The sequence below is a fragment of the Crocodylus siamensis genome, chromosome 1, assembly GCF_052110815.1.
Source record: "Crocodylus siamensis isolate JL-2025a chromosome 1, ASM5211081v1, whole genome shotgun sequence".
In the NCBI taxonomy this organism is placed as follows: Eukaryota; Metazoa; Chordata; order Crocodylia; family Crocodylidae; genus Crocodylus; species Crocodylus siamensis.
In genome coordinates this window covers 272,678,449-272,703,702 of record NC_143395.1, presented here as the reverse complement: position 1 = coordinate 272,703,702, position 25,254 = coordinate 272,678,449, and the positions used below count along the sequence as shown (strand labels likewise).

Below are 25,254 nucleotides of genomic sequence, written 5' to 3'. Positions count from 1 at the left end.
TAGGGTCTCAATACCTTTCAGCTGAACTAATCATCCTGCTACCTATGAGAAATTACACCTTCTGGATCAGTTTCCCCACATGTCATTATATTGCAAATATAAACGCTGCAATAAAAATGAAAAAAATTAAAAATTAAAGAGTGACAAAGTAAACCGAACATCAAAATTAACGTAAGAAATGCTTTTAATGCACTGTTCAATTTTTACATCAAGTCGCTCAGTTTTTCAGGTACCTGAAATTGTGGCTGAATTAGTCTTTGCAGTGCAAAAGAACTCAAAGCTTTAAATCTAAAGATTGGAAAAAAATTAAGAGCAGATGGCAGCATTGTTTAAACTAACTGATGGCTCCTTGTTCAATTCTAGAAATCATTTTACCATCTCAAAAGCTGAAGTCCCAGTCTCAGAAAAAGAAGTAATGGGGGGAGGGGGGAGGGGAAAATCAATTGTACTTTAAGATCCAACCAAAAATCTCCTAACAAAATAGAGAATTTTAAAAAGTGGTATATTTGTAATTTAATTTTATGCCATCGAATATAGTTTTAGTTAGCAGAAGACTTCCTGAAAGAAGCTATTTGAAGGTGACTGAATCAAGTACAGGAAAAGGTTCTGAATCTGGTAGTTGTGAAGTCATCAACTCTTGCAAGAGAAATTTGATAATGCAAGAGTTCTTTAGACAAATGTTCTTTTTGTCCCATTGTCTTAGAATCAATAACTGCAAACTGAAACTAGATAAAAAGGCAGACAAAATAAGACAAATTAACAGTGAGAGTTAACTACCCACTGAAATTGCTTATGAAGGGTTGGCTATGTTTAGTTCACCATCACTGGAAGTGTATAAAAATCAAGGTCAGATTATTTTCCTAAAAATGTGTCCTAGGTCAAACAGGAATTAATTCAGGAAAATTCTATGGCCTGTGTTAACTTGGAAAATCAGAATAACTAACAGCAGTCCTTTTAGGCTTGTGACCTATACATCTTGTTCCTTGTCTACTGACATGATACGTTGCTCTGGTGTCATCTGTCAGCACCTGAACTGCTGATCCCTAAAGGAAAGGCAGGAAAGCCTTAGCTGACTCCAAAGTGGCCCAGCCCTGCTTAAGGGAGGCATGGCGGCCCTAAACTAGCTGGAGGAGAGGGGAGGGGAAAGGCATGACCCAGCTTAACCTGGGCCAGGGGTGGGGGTCAGCTGGGGTGGCCCAGCCCAGATCCAGAAGCAGGTATGAGTTTCCCATGACAATTTCTATACTATACACCTTTGTACTCCACAGAAAACCCTGCACACTAAAAAAACCCAAAACATTAAACTGTACACTAACAAAGCTGTATCTAACAAACAAAGGATACTGTACTGAATCAGTTAGCGAGGAAGAAATTTTTCATATACATAGGATCTTTGACATAATATAGATCTAGTTAACAATAGGTTTACAATACAATTGCAGAGCAGAAGGCCTCTAATTCTGGTGACCAGAAACCACATGCCAAAGCTAAGCTATTTATACTTGTATTTGCTATATTTTTACTTACAGTTTGAGGATTGATATCTTCTTCTCCCATGGGTTCATCAACAATTTGCTGTCCATTCTGTAAGAGATGTAGCAAAGACATGCCAAGTTACTACAACTGCTGAATTCAGTTAAAGCAGAGAGAAATAGATGTATCTAATATCCTGGCATAACCCCTATCACTTTGACATCAGAGCTCTAGTCTATGAAACCTATTTCTTGGTTCAAATACAATGATCTATGAGGTAAGCATGTTGCTGACACTAGAAAGCAACACCCAAGCACTTCCATATAGTACAACAGAACAAATAAACTTTTTTTTTTTTAACAACACATTGATTTTGCAAGCCTAACTGCCATTCATCAAGTCATCATCACTAAAGATCTTACAAAGTAAAGTTACATGTTGAATTTTAGGTCGTAATTTTAAAAAAAGTCACAAATAGGAACAGAAAAAACAAAAATCTTCAGGGACAAAACGTCATGACCCTGAACTGATACAACCATTTCACATTTCCCAAGAGCAAATGCAATCAGTGCATATTTCTATATTCATCAGGTACTTAATGGGTCACAGGTAAACTGCTAAAGCTCTTTGCTTCACAACTCATGCCCTTGGATTATAAAGATGAAAATACCTGCTTGTCTGTGCCTTCAAATTTGGAATTCATCATGCAGGGTAAAATCCAGAACATATTCAAGCAGGAAACGCTGTTTTAAAATTAGCTTGTTTTTTGAAGTTTGGACATCTCAGATGAATTTTTCTTCAAGGATTTAGAGGCATTTTATTTACAGCCACAAAAAAAAGATTTAGTAAGCTGGAAGAAAATCATTCTCCCCTTTCTCCCACACAGCAAGTACTGCAGAGTATGCAATATGGTTATCTCAAGTTTTCTAGCAGCTGCTAAAGCCCGACTGAAACAGTGTATCATTTCACAATACTTTTTAAGAAAACAGTGGTCACTTAGGTGCTCCATTTATACTGGAGGTAAAAACTGAAAAATCTACATGCTTACGTAGTAACGGGGAGTGAGCAGCTTTCCCTTAAGAGTGCTTGAGACCAAAGCCTTCAATTTCTCTGATCTTTTAAGCTGCATCTTTAAAAGGAAGTTCCTAGTCCTTAGGATTGTGAGGGTAATCTAAACAATAACTGAACAGACACCGACTGATGCAATACTGTACTGAACCAGTAAACAGGCAGCATCTTTGCTAAGCAGCAACAGAACAAGATTAAAGACTGTTCTGGTTTGTTTAAACTTTGTACACTCAGAACTGTGGTCGCAATGTTGTAGACATCAAAACCATTTGGAGCAATGTTATGTGATAATGTTAGGGAAAACCCTGAGCAGGTACTATAATTAATCTAATGTAGGAGCATGACCCCTTAACTTTCCCCTCCTTCCTCTCCTACCCAACGTAATCGAAGACTAGAGTAGAGGCCCCTGTATATCCTTACAGCAGCCTAGATGCTTCTGAAGGGACTTGGGAGACCTTTTTTCTATTAGAGTTAGTAGGTTCCAAGAGGAGGAACAGACTTTTAGACTGGGCTTAGAGCAGGGGTGGGCAAAATATGGCCCACAGGTCAGATCTGGCCCATGAGGCCATTCTATCTCTCCCCCATGCAGCCCTGCTCCCCCAGCCAGAAGCCCCAGCAGGGACTTCTGGCCTGGGACCACATGGCTGCACTATGCCAGAAACTCAGGTAAGGGGGGAAGACCCCAAGGAAAAGCTGAGTGGGGGGAAAGGGGGAGAAAAGTGGCCTCTTGCCCACTCAGTGTCCCGCTCGCAGCCTGCATGGGGCTGCCTACGCCTGCTCCGGATAGCCCCGCGCAGGCTACCAATGGCAGCAGGAGAGAGTGCTGGCCACCGGGCTGGGGAAGGAATGCTTTTCTTCCCCCACCCCCGCTCAGCTTTTCCCTGGGCTCCTTCCCAGTACAGAGGAACGCAGCCTCCCCCCCCCATGGCTGGAGCTCCCTGCTGCAGCAGCTCGCAGACCACACTGGGCTGTCTGGAGCAGGCACAGGCAGCCCCAAGGCAGGCTGCAAACGGCTGCAGTGCGGGGCTCCAGGCAGGGAGGGGCTGCTCCCCCCCTCCCCACACACTCAGATTTACAAGCTGCATGCAGCTCTCCAAGCTGCCAGGCTGTGGTCCTTGCCATCTATGTGCTGCACTGAAGCTACATGCATGCACGGGCATTTATTGGCCAAATAAGACCGATTTCTGATACAGTCAATTTTCTTTATATTGGTGCTGCTCCAATATCAAACCGATGCATTGGTGCACCTCTGATTCCAACCCTGTTCAAGTGTGTTTGGGGGAGGGGTGGGAAGAATGTGTGGGGCATCTGTCTAAATTAGAGGTGCTCAACCTCAGCCTGCAGAGCCATTACATCTGGCCTATGGGGCTTCCCAGGGATTAGGAACAGTGGCCACCCTCCCCAGGTGCCTAATTCCCATGCCTCCCCACCAGCACAGCCAGATCTGAGCCAGGCCCTGACCCCCTTCCCCCAACATGGCTGGATCAGAGCCAGGTTGCCCCCCAGTCTGCTGTGTGTGGCCAGATGCAGCTGTGCCTGCCCTGGGTGCTGGATCAGAGCCACTGGCCACGTGCAGCCTATGGATGGATGGGACACTGCCCATTCAGTTCACCAACAGAAAAGGTTGAACACCACTAATCTAAACTATTCTTTAAAATCTCCAAGTAATTTGTTCCAGTGCTTAATTAATCACTCATAATTTAGACAGCTATTCTTAATATGCAACCTAAATGTCCCTTGCTGCAAGACCATTACCTTGTCATGTCCCCTGCAGTCAGAGGGAAGTCTACCATCATCCTCACCATCTACTATATTGCTTGTGCAGTGTAATATGATTCCAAAGCACCTCAGCTTCTATCTACTTTTAAGAAGTACAACCCCCCACCCCCCCCACAAAAAACCAACATGAGTAAAGGACTAATCCATGGCAAAAATTTTGGTAACAGTAACTCTGAATTCTACTTTAAGGGCTGCCTAAACATCGCTTTTTCTTTTCTCCCACTTTGACATTATTGAGCAGAAGTGAACTAGTTAATGATCTTAAACTTACAAAAATGAACACCAGGTAATCACAATTAGTTCAAGAACTTGTACCAAAGAATTTATTAAGTTTCCATTCTGCTGCTATGGACACTTCCTTTAACAGTCAGTCATGAAAGCTGTTTTACTGCACGGAAGTTCCAAAGAAAATTGCTGGCTGACCTGATACGATGTCCTAAGTGAAAACCCAAGGCTATTTTAGGAAACAGTTTTGGGTGAGGAAGTAGGACCCACTGCACGCATCGTTCGGCAGATGGTAAATCAGTTGAAGTGTCAGTCGTAACAGCCTACAGCTCACCAACTCTGTATACAGATATTCCATTGAGCAATGCAGTCTAAATGCATGAGAACTCAGTGATTTAAATTTGACAGACTATCAAATTTAAAAGTCAAATTGGAGTAAGGACTCAAATAGAAGCAGATCTTCTTTATAAAGTAGTTTGCTATTGAATGAAGAAAAAGTATACTGCCTTGCAGCAGCTTATAATAATCTGCTATTATGGCCAAATGCTCTTTAGAGGACAAAGATGAAACAGTCTCTTTCAAGATAGATAATCTAGAATATGGCAAGGGAATGGTACCAGGCTAATGTTTCCCTATAGCACAATAGGTGAATAATAGCTATTTCAATTAGTATACTTACCTCTCTGAATGTTTCCTAGATTTTAAAAGTAATTTTACAAATTCCAAGTGCAAAGAAGAATAACACACAAGAGTGCCAATATTCAGGCTATCAGCTGAAGAGTTTGATTAGAAGCAGGATCTATTACTTATAGGTCTATGGAAAGTCTTTTATTCTAGGGAAGGTGGTACCAATGGAAACAGTCTTCCTAACAACCCCAAAAATTAGAAGGACAGATGGCAAAGTTATCAGAATCATACAAGTTGGGTCGGAAGGGACCTTGTAGATCTTCAAGTCTGACCCCCTGCCTGGGCAGGAGAAAAAACTGGGCTCAAATGATCCCAGCTAGGTAGTCATCAAGCCTCCTCTTAAAGACCCCCAGGGTAGGAGCCAGCAACAGTTCCCTTGGAAGTTGGTTCCAGATCCTAGCCACCTTAACTGTGAGGTAGTTCTTATGGATGGATATCTAATCTAAACTTACTCTCCAACAACTTATGGCCATTATTCCTAGTTATGACAAGGGGCGCTAGGGGAAACAAGGTCTCTCCCAAACCCTTCTGGTTCCCCCTAGTGAGTTTATAGACTGTCACCAGGTCCCCCCTCAGCCTTCTCTTGTGAAGGCTGAACAGGTTCAGGTCCCGCAGTCTCTTATTGTAGGGTCTGGCCTACTGTCCCCAGATCATTCGGGTGGCCCTCCTCTGGACCCTCAATGTTGTCCACATCCCTCCTGAAATGGGGCACACAGAACTGGACACAGTACCCCAGCTGTGGCCTGACTGGTGTTGCACAGAGGGGGAGGATCACCTCCTTGGCCCTGCTAGAGATGCACCTGTGGATGCAGGACAAGGTCCGGTTAGCCCTGCCAACTGTGACCTCGCACTGTCAGCTCATGTTCATCTTGGAGTCATTACTGACTCCAAGATCCTTTTCTGCTTCCGTGCTTTCAAGAAGTGTGTTTCCCATCTTATAAGTGTGCTGCTGGTTACTACTGCCCAAGTGCAGCACCCTGCACTTGTCAGTATTGAAGCATATCCTGTTTTTGCTAGCCCACCCCTGCAACCTATCCAAGTCTTGCTGCAGTCTTTCCCTCCCTACTAGCATGCTCACCTCACCCCAAATTTTGTAATGACAGAGCACAAATAATTTTGTTCTCATGAACACCCCAAACTGTACTGTGCTGCGGTGCTTTGCTATGATCTGTAAGGGTGTACTTTTGCTAAAGTTACTATGTGCCATAACTGAATTAATTACATCTTACAGGACCGGCTTCAAGAAAGCTCTCCTTGTCAGCTGTTAATATGACTTCTTTTGTGCATATAAGCTAGATGGATGACAACAAATTAGGACTGTTAGCCCTCCAACACCTTCCCAAAGTTCTCCTACAGTCCTTCCCCAATCTTCTTTTTTATCTATCTTCTTAGTCCAGCATGCAGACCAGGAACGAGCCTCGCTTTACAAGCCAGGTCAGTATTCAAACCACAATGTGCACAGATGCCAGTACAATGGATAGCATTCAGCAACTAGACCATTCCATTCCCAGTCCAGAGCTGTTATTTGTAAATGGCGCCCCAAGACAAAGCCTGATCTGACTGCTGGGTGTCACCCTTTGGCAAATGAAACTATTTCTGGCATAAATTTAGCAAGAATCATGATTTTGGAAGCAATAAGTAGAAAAGGAAAAGCCCTCTGTTTAACATATGTGACAGACCATTCTAAAAGTTATTCAGCTTTGTTTTCATTTTTGGCAACTAAAAGCATTAAACATCATCTTTCTTGCTAACTGTAATGCTGTAGGAGTTGCCCAGTGAGCTAAACTCCCAAATGCCTGCATAGGGAAGATCCTACTTCTTACTAATGGACTAGACATTTAACATACAACTCTTTAAAAACAACCCCCCAAACAAACAAACAACCCCCCCTAAAAAAAATCATTGAAACATACAAATAAGAAAATTGAAGTGAAAGAAAATGAAAGAATTGACAGCTTAAGAAAATGATTCTCAAGCAGGTACCCAACAAAAGTAGGTGTGAGGAGGTAAGCAGATGAGTACAGGCTCAAGCTCTCCTTGCCTGGCTCCTCTTCAAGGAGGTAAGCACTGTAATAAAAACTATTTTTTAAGATGAGGTACCACTCAATTCACAATAGTTATGGATGCATGCACCGAGTCTGATAAGGGGTGCTTGTGTCTAAAGTTTGAGAACTACTGGCTTAAGAAGAAGGATTTTATATCATTTGCCATCAACAACAAATCACACGTGCATATCACAAACAGTTGTATTAAAAACAGACACAGAATTATGTTGTAGCTATCTCCAAGTTTGCCATTCCACAAGATTACTTCTAAAGTAATAAGTATGCAGAAGGGAAAGTCATGAGGAAAATGAGCCACATAAGATGACATTGTTTTATCTTTGCACAAAAAAATGATCTATAGCATTCTGAAGTCTGTGATGACTAAATTATGAGGCAGGAGGGACCTGAGCTGACCTGGATGCTCTGTGGCAAGGGGAGAAAGGGATGACACCTGGGTTGTCCATACTGCATGAATGGTGGGGGAGGGCAGGGCTGTTGACACAGTATGCAACAGGTGAGCCAGGCTGCCCATGCTGCACACAACAGCAGTGGAAGGAGCTGCTCACGCAATGTGCCTGCCCAGGAGCAAGGTAAAGCTGCATGCATGGTAGAGTGGGGAAGAGAGGGGTGAGGGCAGGGGAAACTGCCTGCAGGGCAACTAGCCCAAGTGATTTGTTGGCCCTGCGTCTGCAACCAACATAGCATGTAGCTCCAAACCACCAAGACACACTGAACTGCCCTGCTGTAGGTTGATCGTTGACAAGAGTTGACCAATTTACCGAGGACTGAATTTTCCATGTTGGATATATTTAGGCAACTAAAGAATATGAAAATACATTCTTAGAAATACTTCTAAAAAACTTGGGTCATTTTTTAAAAAGTGGCAAAGACATTACCTCTATTTCACCCTGAACTTTGATCCTCAATTTGCTCACACTAAACATAAGCAGTACCTTTTACCAATATATTCTTGGTAGTCTACAGCAAAAACAACACAGAATGTTCTGCACAACATTTAAGATGTGATATTTGGGCCTTACATACATTAAAGTTCTTCACACTTCAACTGGCAAGGCTATGCTACACCTATAACAGGTGCCCCAGGTATTGTAGTTACAGTAGCAGCAGCCCTGTAATCTAAACTAAACCTCATCTTACACTGTTTAATTATGTAGAAAGCAAGACAGTGTGACCCCTTAGAAATTACTCATTCAGAAGCGTAAGATTTCTTAAGTGATAGCCTATGTTGTCAGATGCTATTGCCTACAAAGGCTTATGACTGAACCAGTTAGTGTCTTGGATGCTACACAGCCATACCTTCCATCTGATTTCAGATGACTGTGGCTAATCACCTCTCTAATGCTTAATCATATGTTACTTGTTGACTCACTTCAACAGGTAAACCTCCTTCTAAAGAAACTTCCTGGGAGTGGCAAACAAGACACAGAAAAACTAGTGACACTGTCACGTAGCCATGTTAATTGGACTGCCAAGCCTCACTGACATCTGAATGGGTCTGTTGGGGTACTACTATGGATAAGCTCAAGGGGTGCTTGAGTGGAAAAAATGTTGCTCAAACATCTCTGTACAGGACTGGAGATTGGAGCAGGGCAGCATAAAAAAAGAATGCTATTAGAGGTATGGGAGAGGAAGACATACCAACTTTGGAAAGCTTCAGAGAGAGAGAAATAGATTTGGTTAAAGGAAGACAGAAGAAACAGGTTTGCCTTTGTAATAGAGAAGGATTCAGTTGAGTTGAGGTTAGAGATTAGCATAAAAGGATCCTGGACTAGTAGTGTTCAACCTATGGCCTTCTGAAGCCATGTCACCTGGCCCATGAGGTTCCCTATGGATTCAGAACTGTGGCAGCCTCCATGGCCCTGTGCACAAGATCTGGCTGACATGTGGGCCTGATCCAGCATACAGTCAGCAATTGGCCCCATGCCACTTATACGACCACAGGTCTACTGTCCTAGACCTTCTTCGATAGGCCACAAGTATCTTCTCTCCAGAGCAGCCAGCTGCCTAAGTTTATCCTTGGAGCTGTTCCCAGCCTTTCTGCAGCAAGACTATGCATAGATGCAACAGTGCATCAGGCTCCACATTACAGGGTAGTACCATACACAGGATGGACAGGTGGTACAGCACAGCTTCATACCACCGATCTGTATGTCATATCAGAACTTCATGGGCCAGATTGGGCCATGGGTTGCTGATCTGTGGTCTATATTGTTTCTTTATCCTATCTCCAAAAACAGCCAGTTTCAAAAGGAAAGTGCAAGGCACCCACAAGAAGATTACAGCATTACAGGCCCATAAAGGAGGTTTATTTTTACCCCCAAGTTCTATTAGTACACCCCTTATGCCATGAAATAAGAGCTTAGCTTTATAAAAATTAACCTACCAAATATCACAATGCATTTCACTACCCACTTAGCTGGGTATTTTAAAATCATAGTCATACTCTTATTCAACAAACTGATTTTCATTGATTCATAGATGTTAGGGTCAGAAGGGACCTCAGTAAGTCATCAAGTCTGACCCCCTGCCCTGGGCAGGAAAGAGTGCTGGGGTCAGATGACCCCAGCTAGGTGCTGGTCCAGTCTCTTCTTGAAGACCCCCAAGGTAGGGGAGAGCACCACCTCCCTTGGAAGCCCATTCCAGATTCTGGAAACCCTTACTGTGAAGAAGTTATTTCTAATTTCCAACCTAAATCTGCTTTCCATCAATCTGTGGCCATTATTCATAGTTACTCCACTGGGTGCCCTACTAAATAGAGCATCTCCTATTTCCTGCTGCCCTCCCCTGATGAATTTATAGGCAGCCACAAGATCACCTATTGGCCTTCTGCTGCAAGGGCTGAAGAGATCTGGGTCCCTCAGTCTCTCCTCACAGGGCCTTAGCTGCAGGCCTCTGACCATATGAGTGGCCCTGCTCTAAACCCTATCAAGATTCTGCACATCCCTCTTGAAGTGCGGTGCCCAAAACCAGATGCAGTACTCCAACTGTGGCCGGACCAGTGCCGCATAGGGGGGAAGCATCACCTCCCTGGATCTGTTCGTCATACATCTGCTAATGCATGGTAAAGCATGGTTAGCCTTGCTGATCACTTTGTTACACTGACTCCTCATGTTCATCCTGGAGTCAACTATGACTCCACGATCCCTTTCTGCTTCTGTGCTGCTGAAAAGGGCATCCCCCAGCCTGTAAGTGTGTTGGTGATTCTTTTTGCCTAAGTGCAGCACTTTGCACTTATCTTTTTGAACTAGAATTTTGTTCTTATACATTTTTTACACAACACACTTGTATTTCTTTTATTATTTGTTGCCTTTCAGCTTCATGAAACTTTCCCCCAGCATGTCACTGTATAGGGCAATAGTATGTCCCCCATTTACTCCATCAGAAAGTTGTAAATATACAATGCATTTTAAACATCCTTTTGTAGTCCTCTCCTCTCTGAAGGGCCAGTCCTAATCTCTATTTCTCTGTGTAAATATTAACTTGCTCTCAATTTTCATCTCAAACATTTTACCATATCACTTTCTTCCCCCCTCAATTACCTGCTTCATCTTTGTTTAGGTCAAGGGTGCCCGTAGACATGCCAGCAGGCTGCTCAGATGCGCTGTAATTACAGCATCCTGGAGCAGACTCAATCAAGTTTGCTGGACAGTGCAAATCTCCAACCAGCCTCCAGGTCTTGTGCATCAGCACCCTCACACTTCAAACTGGTCATGGGGGCACTTTAACTAAAGCTTGTTCAACAAACTTTAGTTAAAGTGCCCCCCGCTGCCATTTTGAAGAGTGGGGATGCAGATGCACAAGATGCTGTCCATGCTTTAGAGTGGCTCTCAGAGACACTCTAATTAAAGTGCTGCCCCCCATCCACCCCTGAAGCACATGTAAAAACACCCCTAGATACTAAGTGACACTATTCAGTATGCTTAAAAACCTTCTGTACCAAATATTTTTACTTCCTCACTTTTGACAGGCTTCCTCATTTATTTGCAATCGCCTTGTGAAAATTTAGTCACCATTGGCTTTTGGTACAATTCTTCTTCTAGCAATTGCTTAGCTTATTTTCTGGCCATAACATAACTGAGCCAAACAGTAACTCAGTCCTCAACTCATCTATTAGCAGCAAGGTTTTACATAGTCTAAGAAGGGGATTGGCTACATTTTTGGGCCAAGTGCCAAAACACGCACAATCACAACTTGTAAAATGGTAGTGTACTGGGGCAGATGACAAGGGAGCTGCAAGGTGCCCAATCCTTGTTGTGACAGAGCACCCGAGGTGCACGTGCCAAGCAAAATGCCTTTGTGTGCCATGGTCTGGCACCTGTCAGGGGGTTCCCACCCCCTGTACTATGAGATTTGCCATTCAATCCATCTCTACTGGCACAATTGTGCTAAACCCTGCCCTCCACAAAAAAAAACAACAAAAAACACAGCATTGCCTTTTAAGCATGTAGGTAACATGAAACCACCACTGAAAAGTATCCCTTCACCTCAATGGGATGTTAACACCAATAATTAAAGATCAAATTTGAAGTGTCAGTGATAATACTTATTTAATTGTAGTTCATTTTAGCAGATACCACCAGCTAAAATGCTTCAATCATAGCTCCCAAATACCTTCCACTGCCTAGCTCAACTGACAAAACTTCTAGTTCACAATGACAAGTCAGTCTAACACCACTATCAATTGTCAGCTATATTTTTTTAACATTCTGAAAGCTGAAACTGTGGAAGTACTATAAAAATGTTTAAATTTCAAAACTCACTACTGTTCCACTACGCATTTTCCATGATTTATTAATTAATATCCTAATCCTACACATGTTTGAGACCCTTCAGCTCTTGCTGATTTCACTAACCTTGGAGGACACAAAGCATCTCACAGGAAGAGGCTCAAAAATCCTCCAAATCTTCATTTAAGTGAAACTGCGACAGAACTTTTGTATTTTCTCAACAAAGAACCACAAATTATGATACCTTTGTAGAAGATCTTAGATCCAGTTTGCGGCATAGTAGGAAGGGGAGAAAAGTACAATATTTAATAATAGTCTCTCCTGTTGCGTGATCTAGAATAGGATCAATCTTTTGGGCAGGCGTGACACAAATTCACCCTGCATCCTCTTCCAGTGCCACACTGATCCCTTTCCTTTGCCCAGTCTGCCACTCCATTTTCTGCTTCCTTACCTGTACTCTCAATCTGATTTGCTGCTCTGCTTTATGCTCCCCGCCCTATCTGTCACTGCTACCCATCCTCTCTCTCTGATCTGCCACATGCCCCACAGAGGCTCCCCAGGCCATTTGAAAAAGGGTGGCCAACCTGTGGCACACCTGCTACAGGCAGTTACTGTGTGACCTCTGACATTTAGTACAGGAAAGCACTAGAATGGAGACCGAGAAGCTCAAGGACAGGAAAACACTATGAAAGGAGGTGTCACCATGCCCCTGTTACCTTAAGAGGGAATGAAGGCAGAATTAGGTGGCTGCAAAAAATTCTGACAGCAATAGGAAGGAGTTACGACTCAACTCCAAGGTAGTAACATACGGCCAGCCACTTGCCTAGAGCTAATCAGAATAGAACAGAAAGCTGTCCTAGCAACCTTTTTGAGTGGTGACTCTGGCAGGGCTGCTGGGCTAATGAGAAACTCTTGGACTCGGTGAAAAGCAATGGTCATGGGATCAGACAAGGTGGAGCCTAGGGAATCTACAAGTGAGGTTCCTGTGTATTTCTTTGCCATGCCCCAGGCCTTTTGGGATCAGGACACAGGAGAGAATGGAGCTCTCTAAAAACTGCTGTGAAGCTGTTCTTGTCAGCATTGGAGAAGGAGTCCAAAGGAGTAAGGGGAATTTTCTGAGTAACCTAAAAGAGACTGGGGTTGCTGGGCTGGGGTCAGCCAGCAAATAAAAGACCTAAGCTAGTGGTAGAAGTAGGGAGAGCCTCAGGGAAAAGCAAACCCCCAGGATCCAAGGAAGTACTGACTGTCAGTCACGAGACATGGGATGATTAGTAAGGGGTAAGCAAAGGTGACCAGAGGCTCCCGAGAACTGTGCAGGAGGGTATGACACCACAGAGAATAGAGGGTAGCTGATGGCAGGCATATGAGCACAGGGGTTACTCTTAGAGACAGGGCTAGGGACTCAGTGAAACTGAGGTAGAGCGGACAGGAAGGGTCCCAGAGCATCATACAAAGGGGTGAATGCCTAGGAGAAACACTGCTAAGTAAGAGGCAGGCTCTGGATAATTGTACCAAGGATGAAGAAGCCCTGAGGACTGTGTTGAGAAACAGTGCTGGCGACAAAGAATTGTAGAAAAATTAGAGTTGGAAGGGACCACAGGAAGTCATCTAGTCCACCTGCCTGCTCAAAGCAGGACCATCCCCAACTGGATCATCCCAGCCAAAGCTTTGTCTAGCTGGGTCTTAAAACCTCCAAGGATGGAGCTTCCACCACCTCTTTGGGTAATCTGTTCCAGTGTTTTACTACCCTCCTAGTGAGAAAATACTTCCTAATATCTAACCTGAACTTCCCCTGCTGCTGCAACTTGAGACTGTTACCCCTTGTTCTGTCACCTACCACCACGAAGAACAGTTTAGCTCCATCCTCTATGGAACCACACTTTAGGTAGTTGAAGGCTGGTATCAAATCCACCCTCTCTTCTGCAGATTAAATAAGCCCCTCAGCCTCTCCTCATAAGTCATGTTTCCCAGACACCAAACCATTTTTGTTGCCCTCCGCTGGACTCTCTCCAACTTGTCCACATCCCTTCTGTAGTGGGGGAGCCCAAAAACTGAACACAGTACTCCAGATGTGGCCTCACCAGTGCTGAACAGAGAGGAATAATCACTTCCCTTTACCTGCTGGCAACAATCCTACCAGTGCAGCCCAGTATGCCATTAGCCTTCCTGGCAACAAGGGCTCACTGCTTGCTCATATTCAGCTTATTGTCTACTGTAAACCCCAGCTCCTTTTCTGCAGAGCTGCTGCACAGCCAGTCAGCCCACAGGCTGTACCAGTGTATAGGACTTTTCCAGCTTAAGTGCAGGACTTTGCACTTGTCTTTGCTGACCCTCACGAGATTCCTCTTAGCTCAATCCTCCAATTTGTCTAGGTCACTGAATCCTAGCCCTACTCTCCAGCTTATCTACTACTCCCCCGCCATCTTGGTGTCATCTGCAAACTTGCTGAGGGTGTACTCTGCCATCTTCCAGGTAGCTGATGAAGACATTGAACAAAACTGGCTTCAAGACTGACCCCTCAGGCACTACACTTAATACCAGTTGCCAACCAGACATCGAGCCATTGATTACTGACATGCCTGCTCAAAGCCCTGAGCCTGATGCTCCAGCCAGTTTTCTATCCACCTTACAGTCCATTCATCCAGCCCATATTTCCTTACCTTGCCTGAGAGATTGTTGTGGGAGACCATATGAAAAGCCTTGCTCAAGGTATACCACATCTACTGCTTTCCCTGCAGCCACAGAGCCAGTCACCTCATCATAGAAGGCAATCAGGTTTGTCAGGCAGGACTTGTCCTTGGTGAATCCATGCTCTCTGTTCCTAATCACCTTCTCCTCCAAGTGCTTAGAAATCGATTCCTTGAGGACGTCCTCCATGAATTTTCCAGAATGAGTGGTCTGTAGTTCCCTGGTTCCTCCTTTTTTGCTTTTTAAAATATGGTCACTATGTTTGCCCTTCTCCAGTCATCCGGGACCTCTCCTGATTGTCATGAGTTTTCAAAGATGAGGGTCAATGGTTCTGCAATCTCATTAGCCAACTCCCTCAGCACCCTTGGGTGCTTCTCATCCAGCCCTGTGGACTTGTATATGTCTAGCTTTTCTAAACAGTCCTTAACCTGTTCTTTCACCACTGTTGGCTGTTCACCACCTCCCCAACTGGTGCTGCCAGGTACAGTAGTCTGATGCAAAAAAAGGCACTGAGTACTTCAGCTCTTTCTACATCCCGTCACAAGGTTGCCTCTGCCATTCAGTAAGGGACCCACACTTTCCCTGATCCTCCTCTTGCTACCAACATAACTAGTAGAGACTTCTCTTGTTACCCTTCACATCCCTTGCAACTGCAATTGCACTCTGGCCTTCCTGACTTCATCCCTGTATCCCCAAGCAATGCTTTTATATTCCTCTCTAGTTATTTGTCCAAGTTTCCACTTCCTCTAAGTTTCCTTTTTGTGATGTAGTTTGCTGAAGAATTCCCTGCTGAGCCAAGCTGGTCTTCTGCCATACTTGCTAGCCTTTCTTCACATGAGGATGGTTTGTTCCTGCACTCTCAGTAAGGCTTGGTTAAAGTATAGCCAGCTCTCCTGAACTCCTTTCCCCATCAGACTGGCTTCCCAGGGGATCCTGCCCAAGTGAGTCAAAGTCTACTTTTTTGAAGTCCTGGGTCCTTACTCTGCTGCTCTCCATTCTTCCTTTCCTCAGGATCCTGAACTCAATCATCATCTTATGGTCACTGCTGCCCAAGCTGCCATCCACTGCTACATTACTTAGCAATTCTTCCCTGTTTGTGAGCACCAGGTTAAGAAGAGCATGGCCCTTAGCTGGCTACTCCAGCACTTGCACCAGGAAGTTGACTTCAACACTCTCCAAAAACATCTTAGATTATTGCCCTTTCAGCAGATGCCATGGTGATTGAAGCCCCCCATAAGAACCGGGGCTTGTGAATGGGAAATTTCTGGTAGTTGTTTGAAGAAAGCCTCATCCACCACTTCCTCCTGGTCTAGTGGTCTATAGCAGGCACCCACCTCAACACTGTCCCTGTTGTTCTCCCCTCTAACCTTAACACAGAGACTTTCAGCAGGCCTCTCTCCAGTTTCACACCGGAGCTCTGAGCAAGCATACAGCTCGTCTATTTTAAGTGCAACTCTTCTTTCTCTTCTACCCTGCCTGTTCTTCCTGAACAGTTTGTACCCATCCATGACAGTGCTCCAGTCATATGAGCTATCCCACCAAATCACTGTTATTCCAATCATGCTATAGTGCTGTGTCTGTGCAAAGACTTCCAGTTCTTCCTTCTTGTTTCCCAGTCTCTGTGCATTTGGGTACAGGCACCTGAGCTAAATAATCAATTGCCCTGATTTCTCAGGAAGTACGAGAACACCTCCCCTGTTGCCTTCTCTTGCTTGCTCTTCCTCCAGGTCTCTTGCTCCCCCACTTACCTCAGGGCTCTGGTCTCCACCTCACAGCAAACCTGCTTTAAAGCCCTGAACACTAGGTTAGTGAACCTATCTGCAAACCTCAGCATCTCTCTGTCAGATGGATCTCATTTCTTCCCAGCAATCCTTCTTCTTGGAACAACATCCCATGGTCAAAGCAGCCAAAGCCCTGCTGGCAACACCACCTATACAGCCAGGTGTTGATCTCCAGGATGCACCTGAGCCTGCTACATACCACCACGAGCAAAGATAACCTTCTTTGGTTGTGCAGCCACCACTGAATTCAGGGCTTTGCATCCTTGCTAGCCATGTAAAATTGCAGTGGTTCCAGGTCCAGGCTGAGACACCTCTTGCAGCAGAGCTCTGTTCCCACTTTCCTTCACAGGCTAGAGGCTCAGACCCCCAGCCTCAGTTCTAATACTCCTGGATGCACCCCCACATGCAGGGGAGTGCACTTGGAGCAGCAGAAATAGCTTGGTAATTGAATTTGCAGTACAAATTTATGCTGCTACTTTTTGCTAAAGTGCATGCCTCTGCACATGCACTTTGGTGTGGGGCAATTTGCCCCGCTTCAGGCAAACTGCACTTTCCTTGTTCCTTCTGGCTCTTGGAATACTGGAGGAGCTGGGGTGCAACTAAGGGAGTAGAGACACTCTGTTGGGCAGCCAGCGTCTCCCTGCAGGACCAAACCTACATGTCTGCCGGAACACACTCCAGTTGTATGTGTTGCACTTTTTTTCCTCATCTTTTTTTATTTTTTGCTACTAAGATTTCCTGGTAGCAAAATTTGCAGCGTGGGGCATGTTTTAACATTCTGGGCACACAGTTTGTGGTGCTACAAAGAGGTCTGTGGTGCCACAAACTGCATGTGCCTGCATGTCTGGATGTGGCCCCTGAGTGCAAGCTACCAGGTATACCTCTGGCAAGCCGGGATCATAGTGGCATTCAGGGGAAAGGGTGGGACTTAACTTGTGGCTTGCCTCCTCAAAATGCTGCCCACTATTGATCTATATATAACCTGTTCTGAGAAGCAATGTACACTTGTTTTTTCACATTTATATCCCACGCCATCCAAAAGGCTCAGAGTAGCTATTGAAACTTTGGTTCAGTCATATAGCCTGTTTACATACAGTTGAAGCAGCCATTAACTCTGAATTTCTTTAGCATTCTATACGAAACAGTACACACAGAGATGAATTGAAGTGCACGGATTTAATGCTGACATTTCCTGACCCTATAAAGTTCGACTTTGCAACATTAATACTGTTTTCATGTGGGTGCATGTGCAAAAGACTTTATAAAAGCAAACTAAAACTCCTGGCATCATACTGGCATACAAACGGGGGCATTTTTTTGTTAACTGCATCTCAAAATCAGACATCAGAAATCAGCCCAAACACCTGCAATTTCATTAGGTTATAAGCGACTAAGAAGAGAATCTCAGAACGGGAAGCTCCAGACAACTTTGAGAGAGAAGCCCTGCCAATCATCATCATCATTCATGTTCAGATAGCTTTTCGTCTTCCTACAATCTATATTTTTATCCCTAGAGATTCAAATTCAAAGACAGTATCCCACTGATTCTTCAGCATTATGATTCAGAAATGCCAGTTATACCACAATCCTATTCAATTACCAAGCTCTGCAGTTTTATCCTTTTGTTTTCAAGCAAAACGGGTACATGGGCTTCTATTTCTATTTACCTGTGTTGCTCAGGATTCCTGAGTAGCATTTAATTCAGGTAATGTAACAAGTAGGAGTGTGTGAAACAGGCTGTATTTGATTCGGGTTCGGCCCAAATCAGGAACAGCGATTCAATTAATTGATTTAGCTTACTGTCCCGATTTGATTCGGCCGAATCCGAACCTGAAGATTCAATGCTGCTTTGGAGAATCAGTGATAGGCCACAGACACAGCTACATACCTCGAGGTACCAGGCATGGCTTGTGAATACTGCAATGGTGGGTGGATGGAGAGTCCCACAGGAGTGCAAGGGATCCACTTCCAGGCGCGCTGGGGACTCCCCACGCTCCTGTAAGATGCTCCATCTGCCTCACATCTCAGCATTCATGAGCCACCTGGTACCTTAAGGTATGGAGAAAAAACACTTAAAGCTGTGTCTATGTCCGAATCATTGAATCTTTCTGAATTGATTCAGAGGGTTCCAATTCAATTTGGAGAGATTAAAGGGTCTCCTGATTTAATCTGGATTCAGAGATTCAGCCACTGAACCAGGCTGAATCTCTGCCAAATTGAATCAGTGATCGAAGTGTCTCATGGCCCTAGTAACAAAGTATCAGACTGAGGGTTCACACAGAAATAGCCCAATCTTCCGCATTCTACAAAGGATTCAAAACAAAGATGGGATACAACAGTAGACCGCATTCAATCAGCAAATTTTAGTGAGGGGAGGAAGAGCAGCACCTTTCACTTTAAATGAAAAAGGAATCTTTTATACAGTGTTTTGGGGGGTATTTTAATATGGTTAAGAGGTCAGATATCTAATAAATCACACAGACTATTCAGCATGTTATCAATTATATCCAGTCAGTACTAAACATTAATGGTGCAATAAACCAGAGCTACCAAAACAAAGAAGCTTGTCTCTAAAAATTAACTTTCAACAGCTGTAAGAGCCATGAAGTCAAGGCAGTGATTTAAAGTCAAGCCATTTTATTGCATAGTTAAAATCAGAATTAAATACTGATTCTACAAACCTTATGTAGAAACCACTCAGCTTTAAAGTACATGAACATTCCCACTGAAGTCAAGGGAACTGCTTATGATTACAGTGTTTACAGAACTGGGGCCTGGAAGTGACCAAAATAGCTCTGGCCAGTAAATTTAGTCATCTGGTTAGAAGATGTATGGTGAGGTTTGCAAGCCTGCATTTAGGTTACTGAAAAATTATGACCAAACAAACTGAAAAGGAGGCATATTTTCCCAAAATAGATTAACTGTAGTCTCAAATATATCAGACTATTTATCAGAAAATAAATAGTACCATAATGGTGACAGATTTAGAGATGGCACTAGCCTGGATCTCTAGAACTGAGCTCTGATCTCCAGAATGGTCTTTGTACGTGCCTCTGAACAAGTCAGTTACCCTTTATTTCTCCACTTTACAGATGTGTCAGGATGCATGCATGTGTGACACTCTAACATAAGGATAAATATACATCTGGATCAGGGGTTGGCAAGCTTCAGCATGATGGTCAGAAATAGCACAGCTCTGCCTGAAGTTAGGTTGGCCCTGCCAACACAGCCACTACCAGTTCACTGCTGATGTCCATGTAATCCAGTTACTACTGACCACTGCAGAATCCCATTGCTGCTAAAATGCCAGTTATCTGGGCTTCACATGTTGGAGGAAATTGTCTGGTGGGCTAGTTCCGGCCCACAAGACATGGGATGCTGACGCCTGACCTAGATGGACCTTTAAATACCACCCAGCTAAATTCCAGGGCTTGGGGTTTAAGTCTTTCTTATACCAGGATCCCAGAGCTGCAAACCTAGCTATGCCGTATTACACTTCTTCAAATGAAAACTGTTCTTCGGTTAGTATGATGGATTACAGTCACAGCAAGGAAAAAATATTCCTATAAACAACAGCTCATAATACCATCTATTTCATGCCGGAAATCAATCTGGGAAGAAAAATACTACTTAGGGGCTTTAAGGCAGTTAAACATTGACAAATTTAAAACTACCTATGTTACACTGTAACTAAGGGAGTAATTTGATAAACCTATTTTGTATTCTGCATATGAAAGAGAATCATAGTATTACAAAGTGTACAATAATGTTAGTAAATTCAAAAACAGATGAATGAAATCATTTGCATGAAGTACTAAATGGATGGCAGATTTCATGTTTACCAAAAATTTGGTTAATTGAAACAGGACCTTTTACCCCTTACCACCCAAGTAAAATTACAGTAAAGTGCTTCAGCATTTTTCTTTCCAGATGGGTATATTTCCTTAACCAGCATTCACATAGCTATGACATCTGTTTTACTGATGGAATCAAAATCTATAAGCCTTTCTTCAACAAGCTCATCTCACTGAAATAGATGTATACTATATATTATGCATCAGATTACTGATGCATAATATACAGAAAATTAATAAAGTGAAGCAAACCACACTAAAAGAAGTTTCATTCGACATAAGTCTGTATGTAAGAAGCAAACTCCACAAATATCGCACGGGAACAAACTTGTAGAACTATGGTAAATGTACTGACAACAGTGTTTTGAAAACCCTTAGTATCATAGCCAGCTGGTAACGTATTGAATAACCTTCAAAGTTAACAGACACATTTCATTTAGACAATTCTATTTATATTTTCTGTCCTTTCCCTTGCTTTAAGTTGTGTTGCAGATGTGCTGTCTGTTCCTTTAGCTTATTCCCCATAAGTATACCATACGCAAAATAAGTTCAGAGATAATTACACCTGGAACATGACAACTTCAAATGGCAGTCCTGTCATCAATCCCAGCCCCAATCCTGTCAAGTGCATTCACTCGACCTTACTTTCAGCACAACCAAACTTCAAGTTAAAAACATGCACAAATATTAGCAAGAACAGAGCCATAAGCACCAAAACCACACCATACCAGGTACATGTTCTTCTTCATCTCAGTTGCTCTAGTATTCATAACCTCAGTGACACACACAGCTAGACACACAAACCCATATTTAAACCCCTGATGTTGGTTAGTAAAGACCAATGCTAGAAGCACGTTTCTGAAAAAATAAGGTTGTTAATATATGAATTTACATGCCTATAGTTATATGCCAATTCTTGAAGTTTTTTACTACTTTGTCTATTTCACACATGCAGCATCTGCATTACAAACCCTGCTTAAGACAGATATCAGTTAAGGAACTTGGGGCAAAACCTAAGGTGATGTCAATTATCACAGTTTCAAAGGCTAATGGGACTGTACTGATTTGCAACAATGGAGAACATTTAATATACCAAATTATTTCTAACAGCGTTTCTTTAAAAATTGCTACCCCAGAATTTCATATCATATAGCCACCAAGACCATAAACAAAATCAGTGTGCCCTGCTGTATTAGTTTCTGTAGAAAAAAAGCAACCTAGGAGTTCATCTTTGATACTGTATAAATTTATGCTTGTATTGCAAGCTTTTGCAATTGTATACATTTCCTTGTAGAAGAATCACTATCCACAGCAATGGTATAATTTAAAGCAAGAGGAAGTTCTGCTATTATTAATTCATTGGAACAGCACCTTTGCCTGCATGAATCAGTTTATACCACAGGGACCTCTACCAGTACAAATGTCCAGACCTGAATACTTTAGGACTTAGTGCTTCTCTGTGGAATAGTTAGTTTACTGAGACATCAGTGGTGTTTTATAAAAGTTGCTAATGAGAGAGTTCATGTACCTCTACAGCGGCCAAGTCATAATGGTGCTCCACAGGGGCCAAAAATCTACCACAAGGTTGTAGAGGCATATAGCACAGGCAGGCTCAAAAATTCATGGACAATAAATCTATTAATAGCTATTAAACAGAGCAGTGAGAGATAGATCCTCTGGCCTCTCTAAACCAAGGATGGTGGATGCTAGGGAGTGTGATGAATAGGGCATGGATCACTCTAGAAATGCCCAGTTCATTCTCCTTCTAAAGCAACATTACTCAACCTCTGGGTTGTGACCCAAAAGTGGGTCACAAGAATATATGAAAGGATCATGAACAAACTTTAAAAATGATTTTCCTTTAAAGGAGAAAAATGTGAGGAATGGTGGCATTTTGCTAGTAGGCTGGCAGAGTTCCAGCCTGCAAGGGGCTGCTTGGGGCCCCCACCCACTGCCCCACACCCTGGGGGGTTGGGGGCAGTGGGTCAGGAGTGAGAGGCACTAGGTCAGGACAGGCCATTGATATTTACAAATGGGTCCTGGTACAACAAAAAAGGTTGAGAACTACTCTAAAGGAGTGGCTCCCAACCCTGCTACACTTGAGGCAAGCCTCATAGCTTCAAGAATTTTGCAGCACACCATTTCAAAAACTAGTGTATTTATTACAGTGTTTACATCCTTGCAGAACAGCCATGCAATTGAGGTGGGGGGGGGGGAACAGTCACGCAGGGAGGGCCTCAGCCTGCCCTTACCTGCTTATTTTCCTACACTTCCTGTGGCACCCGGGGTTCACAACTACTGCTCTAAGGCATCAGCTATTGCCAGTGTTTGAGACAGGCTAGTGGCCTAGTATGGCACTTCTTACATTTTTCACATAGGAGCTTGACTATGGCTCTGATGCTGCAATTAGGAGTGCACAGCGCCACTGATAAAGGTTACTTTGTGGGAACTTAAAATACAGGGTAAGTATTTAGGTCACTGGTTGAGGTCCTTGATTAACCCAAGCATTGGGGGGGGGGGGAATCAATCGATCAATCAAGAAACAGCAGGAATTCAAGGAATTGTTACAGGCTTTTTCTATTAAAAGAGAAGAACGTCAATTCTTTAAAAACAGCATACTTTGAATTTAGGATTGAGGGTGGGCAAGTTGTAGAAACAAAACTCTTATAAAAGGATACATTTGTACATATACACACGTACATATGTACATACAGGTCTTGGCAATTAATATAATATGGAATTCTGGGGTAGCAATTTTAAAAGATGGAATACTAGAAATAAATTTGGTATACTAAATCTTCTCCATTGTTGCAAATCAGTATAGTCCCACTGGCCTTCAGAACTCTGATTTTATACGCATATATATCGACACACACAAACGTGTAACATGTAGAACAACTTTCTGTAAAAGTTTTATTATACATACACACATGTATCCTTTTGTAAGGTGCATTTCTAAAAGTTGCCCACAAATTTCACACACACACACACGCACGCGCTAGAGGCAAACTAGTTTCCGGTCAAAGGGACCACCCTACATGAGGGAGATTAAAATGACTCTTCACCAACACTAACTCATATGTCTTATGCACCAGACATAAAGAGCAGGTTCCCCAGCACTCTCAGCAGTTACCTTTCAGCCGAAAAATTTTACCCCACTCCCTGTGGGGACAAAACACCCCAAGAGTGTGACAGACAGGTACTTTAAACTAGGCTTGAGAGACGGGAACAGCAGATTCGCCTGCCGCCCAACGAAGCCGTCTCCTCTGAAGTAACCCAAGGACAGCGGCAAGCCGGGGGAGAAACCTCTCCCCAGCCTCCCGAGCCGGAAGGACTTGGAGCGCCGCCAAGTCTGGGCGCGAGGCAGAGCAGGGGCACCTCCAGCGTCGCCCGGCTCCGGCTCAAGCCCCAGCCCCGCGGCTTCACGCTACCAAGTCCGCGCGGCCCCGCTCCCCATGGGCTGCCGGCAACGGGCGCTCCCCCTCGTCCGGCGCGGGGGCCCATCGGGAAGTGCAGGCGCAGGAGCAAGAAAGAGAGAAGGGGAGCGGGACACACAAGGGCACGGGGGGGGGGGGGAGCGACGGTACCTCGGCTCCGCTCTCGGCCGCGCTCTCCACAGCCATCTTCTGCCAGGGGTCCGCCAGCTGCGCCAGCGGCATCTTCCCGCCTGCCCGCGCGTCCCGGCTCCCAACCGGCCGAGCGCGAGGACACGGCAGGAGAGGACCGGGCGAGACCGCAGGCTGCCCCGGCTACGGCTCTCACTGCTGCCGCCGTGTCCCGCTCCTACCAGGCGGAGCCGCCCTCCCCCCACGCCGCTTCCGCTCCCGCTCCCGCTCACCAACATGGCGCCCGGGCCATACCTGCCCGTCAAAACGAGGCGGTTCACGTCAGCAGCGGGGCGGGGCTGTAGCGGCCAATCCGCGGCGCCGGCAGGTAGCGGGGGGCGGAGTCAGTGGTGGGCACAGGGGGGCGGGGGAGTTCTGTTCCGGCGTGGGCGGGGGGAGGCGCTGCTGGTGGTGCACATACAGTGAACGCAGGGTCCGAGTGTCCTCCTCTCCGCCCCGCTCAGCCGGGGACGGTCCTTAAAGCCGGCCGGTGGTTGTTGCTGCTAGTCAGCCCGGTTGGGCCAAGGACAGGCAGCCTGCTGGACGTCCTTGTCTCTCAGGTCATTTCTGGACAATCAGAGCTGCCACTACCCTTAGGCTACTGTGACACCTCTCTGGCACCCCTCCAACACCCCCCTTATACTACCATGATACTACCATGACACCCCCCTGACACTACCATGATAACCCTCTGACATGACCCTTAGGCTACCGTGACACCCCTCTGAAGCTACCATGATACCCCTCTAACACCACCCTTTCAGAGAGAAAATCATGAAAACCCCAGCATTAGCACAGCTTAAGCCTACACTTAGAGGCATGTAGGTAGGGGGGGGGCAGAGACAAGCAGCCTTGCCTTGTCCAAACAGAGCACTAGAAATATTTCCATTTCCTGATTGTGTTTCTTTCTCTGTGGCCCAACTTGCTGATGCGGGCCCACAACCGGGTGGAGTAGCCGGATCCATAAGGGACACAGCTAGAGGTCCAGGTCAGCTGTGAACTTCTCTGCCTGCCCTCATTGTGGGGAGTGGATGTTTTTGGTCAGCCTTTGCAGGGAGCAAGTCAGTCAGATCTCCTTGTGTTGCTTCTGGGTGACTGGTTCTTACCTTGACAAGATTTCCTCAGCAAAGCTAATGGCTCCTCTGCACAGTGAAGCTTACTGGGACTAAGGAAGGGAGGGCATGGGTTTAAAGTGAAGTACCTCTTCCTGGTTAATTCCCTGTGTGGGTCCTCTTCTTTTCTGGAAAAGGCACGTCTATAAAGTAAGTCCATCAGGAATAGCTTCGTGTGTAAAGGACCCC

General features: G+C 44.6%; 1 protein-coding gene across 2 annotated transcripts in view; it reads right to left on the bottom strand.

Annotated features, from left to right (window-relative positions):
• Positions 1–24,202, bottom strand: part of RPS6KA3 (ribosomal protein S6 kinase A3) — a 108,721-nt gene extending 84,519 nt beyond the window's left edge. For both annotated transcript variants that reach the window (XM_090062473.1, XM_090062482.1), the window contains exons 1-2: positions 23,936–24,202; positions 1,528–1,584 (exon numbers count right to left, since the gene is read on the bottom strand). In XM_090062473.1, the coding sequence (XP_089918599.1) occupies positions 1,528–1,584; positions 23,936–24,007 (129 nt within the window). In that variant the 5' untranslated portion in view covers positions 24,008–24,202. The remainder of the gene's footprint in view (positions 1–1,527; positions 1,585–23,935) is intronic.
• Between the last annotated feature and the right edge of the window lie 1,052 nt (positions 24,203–25,254).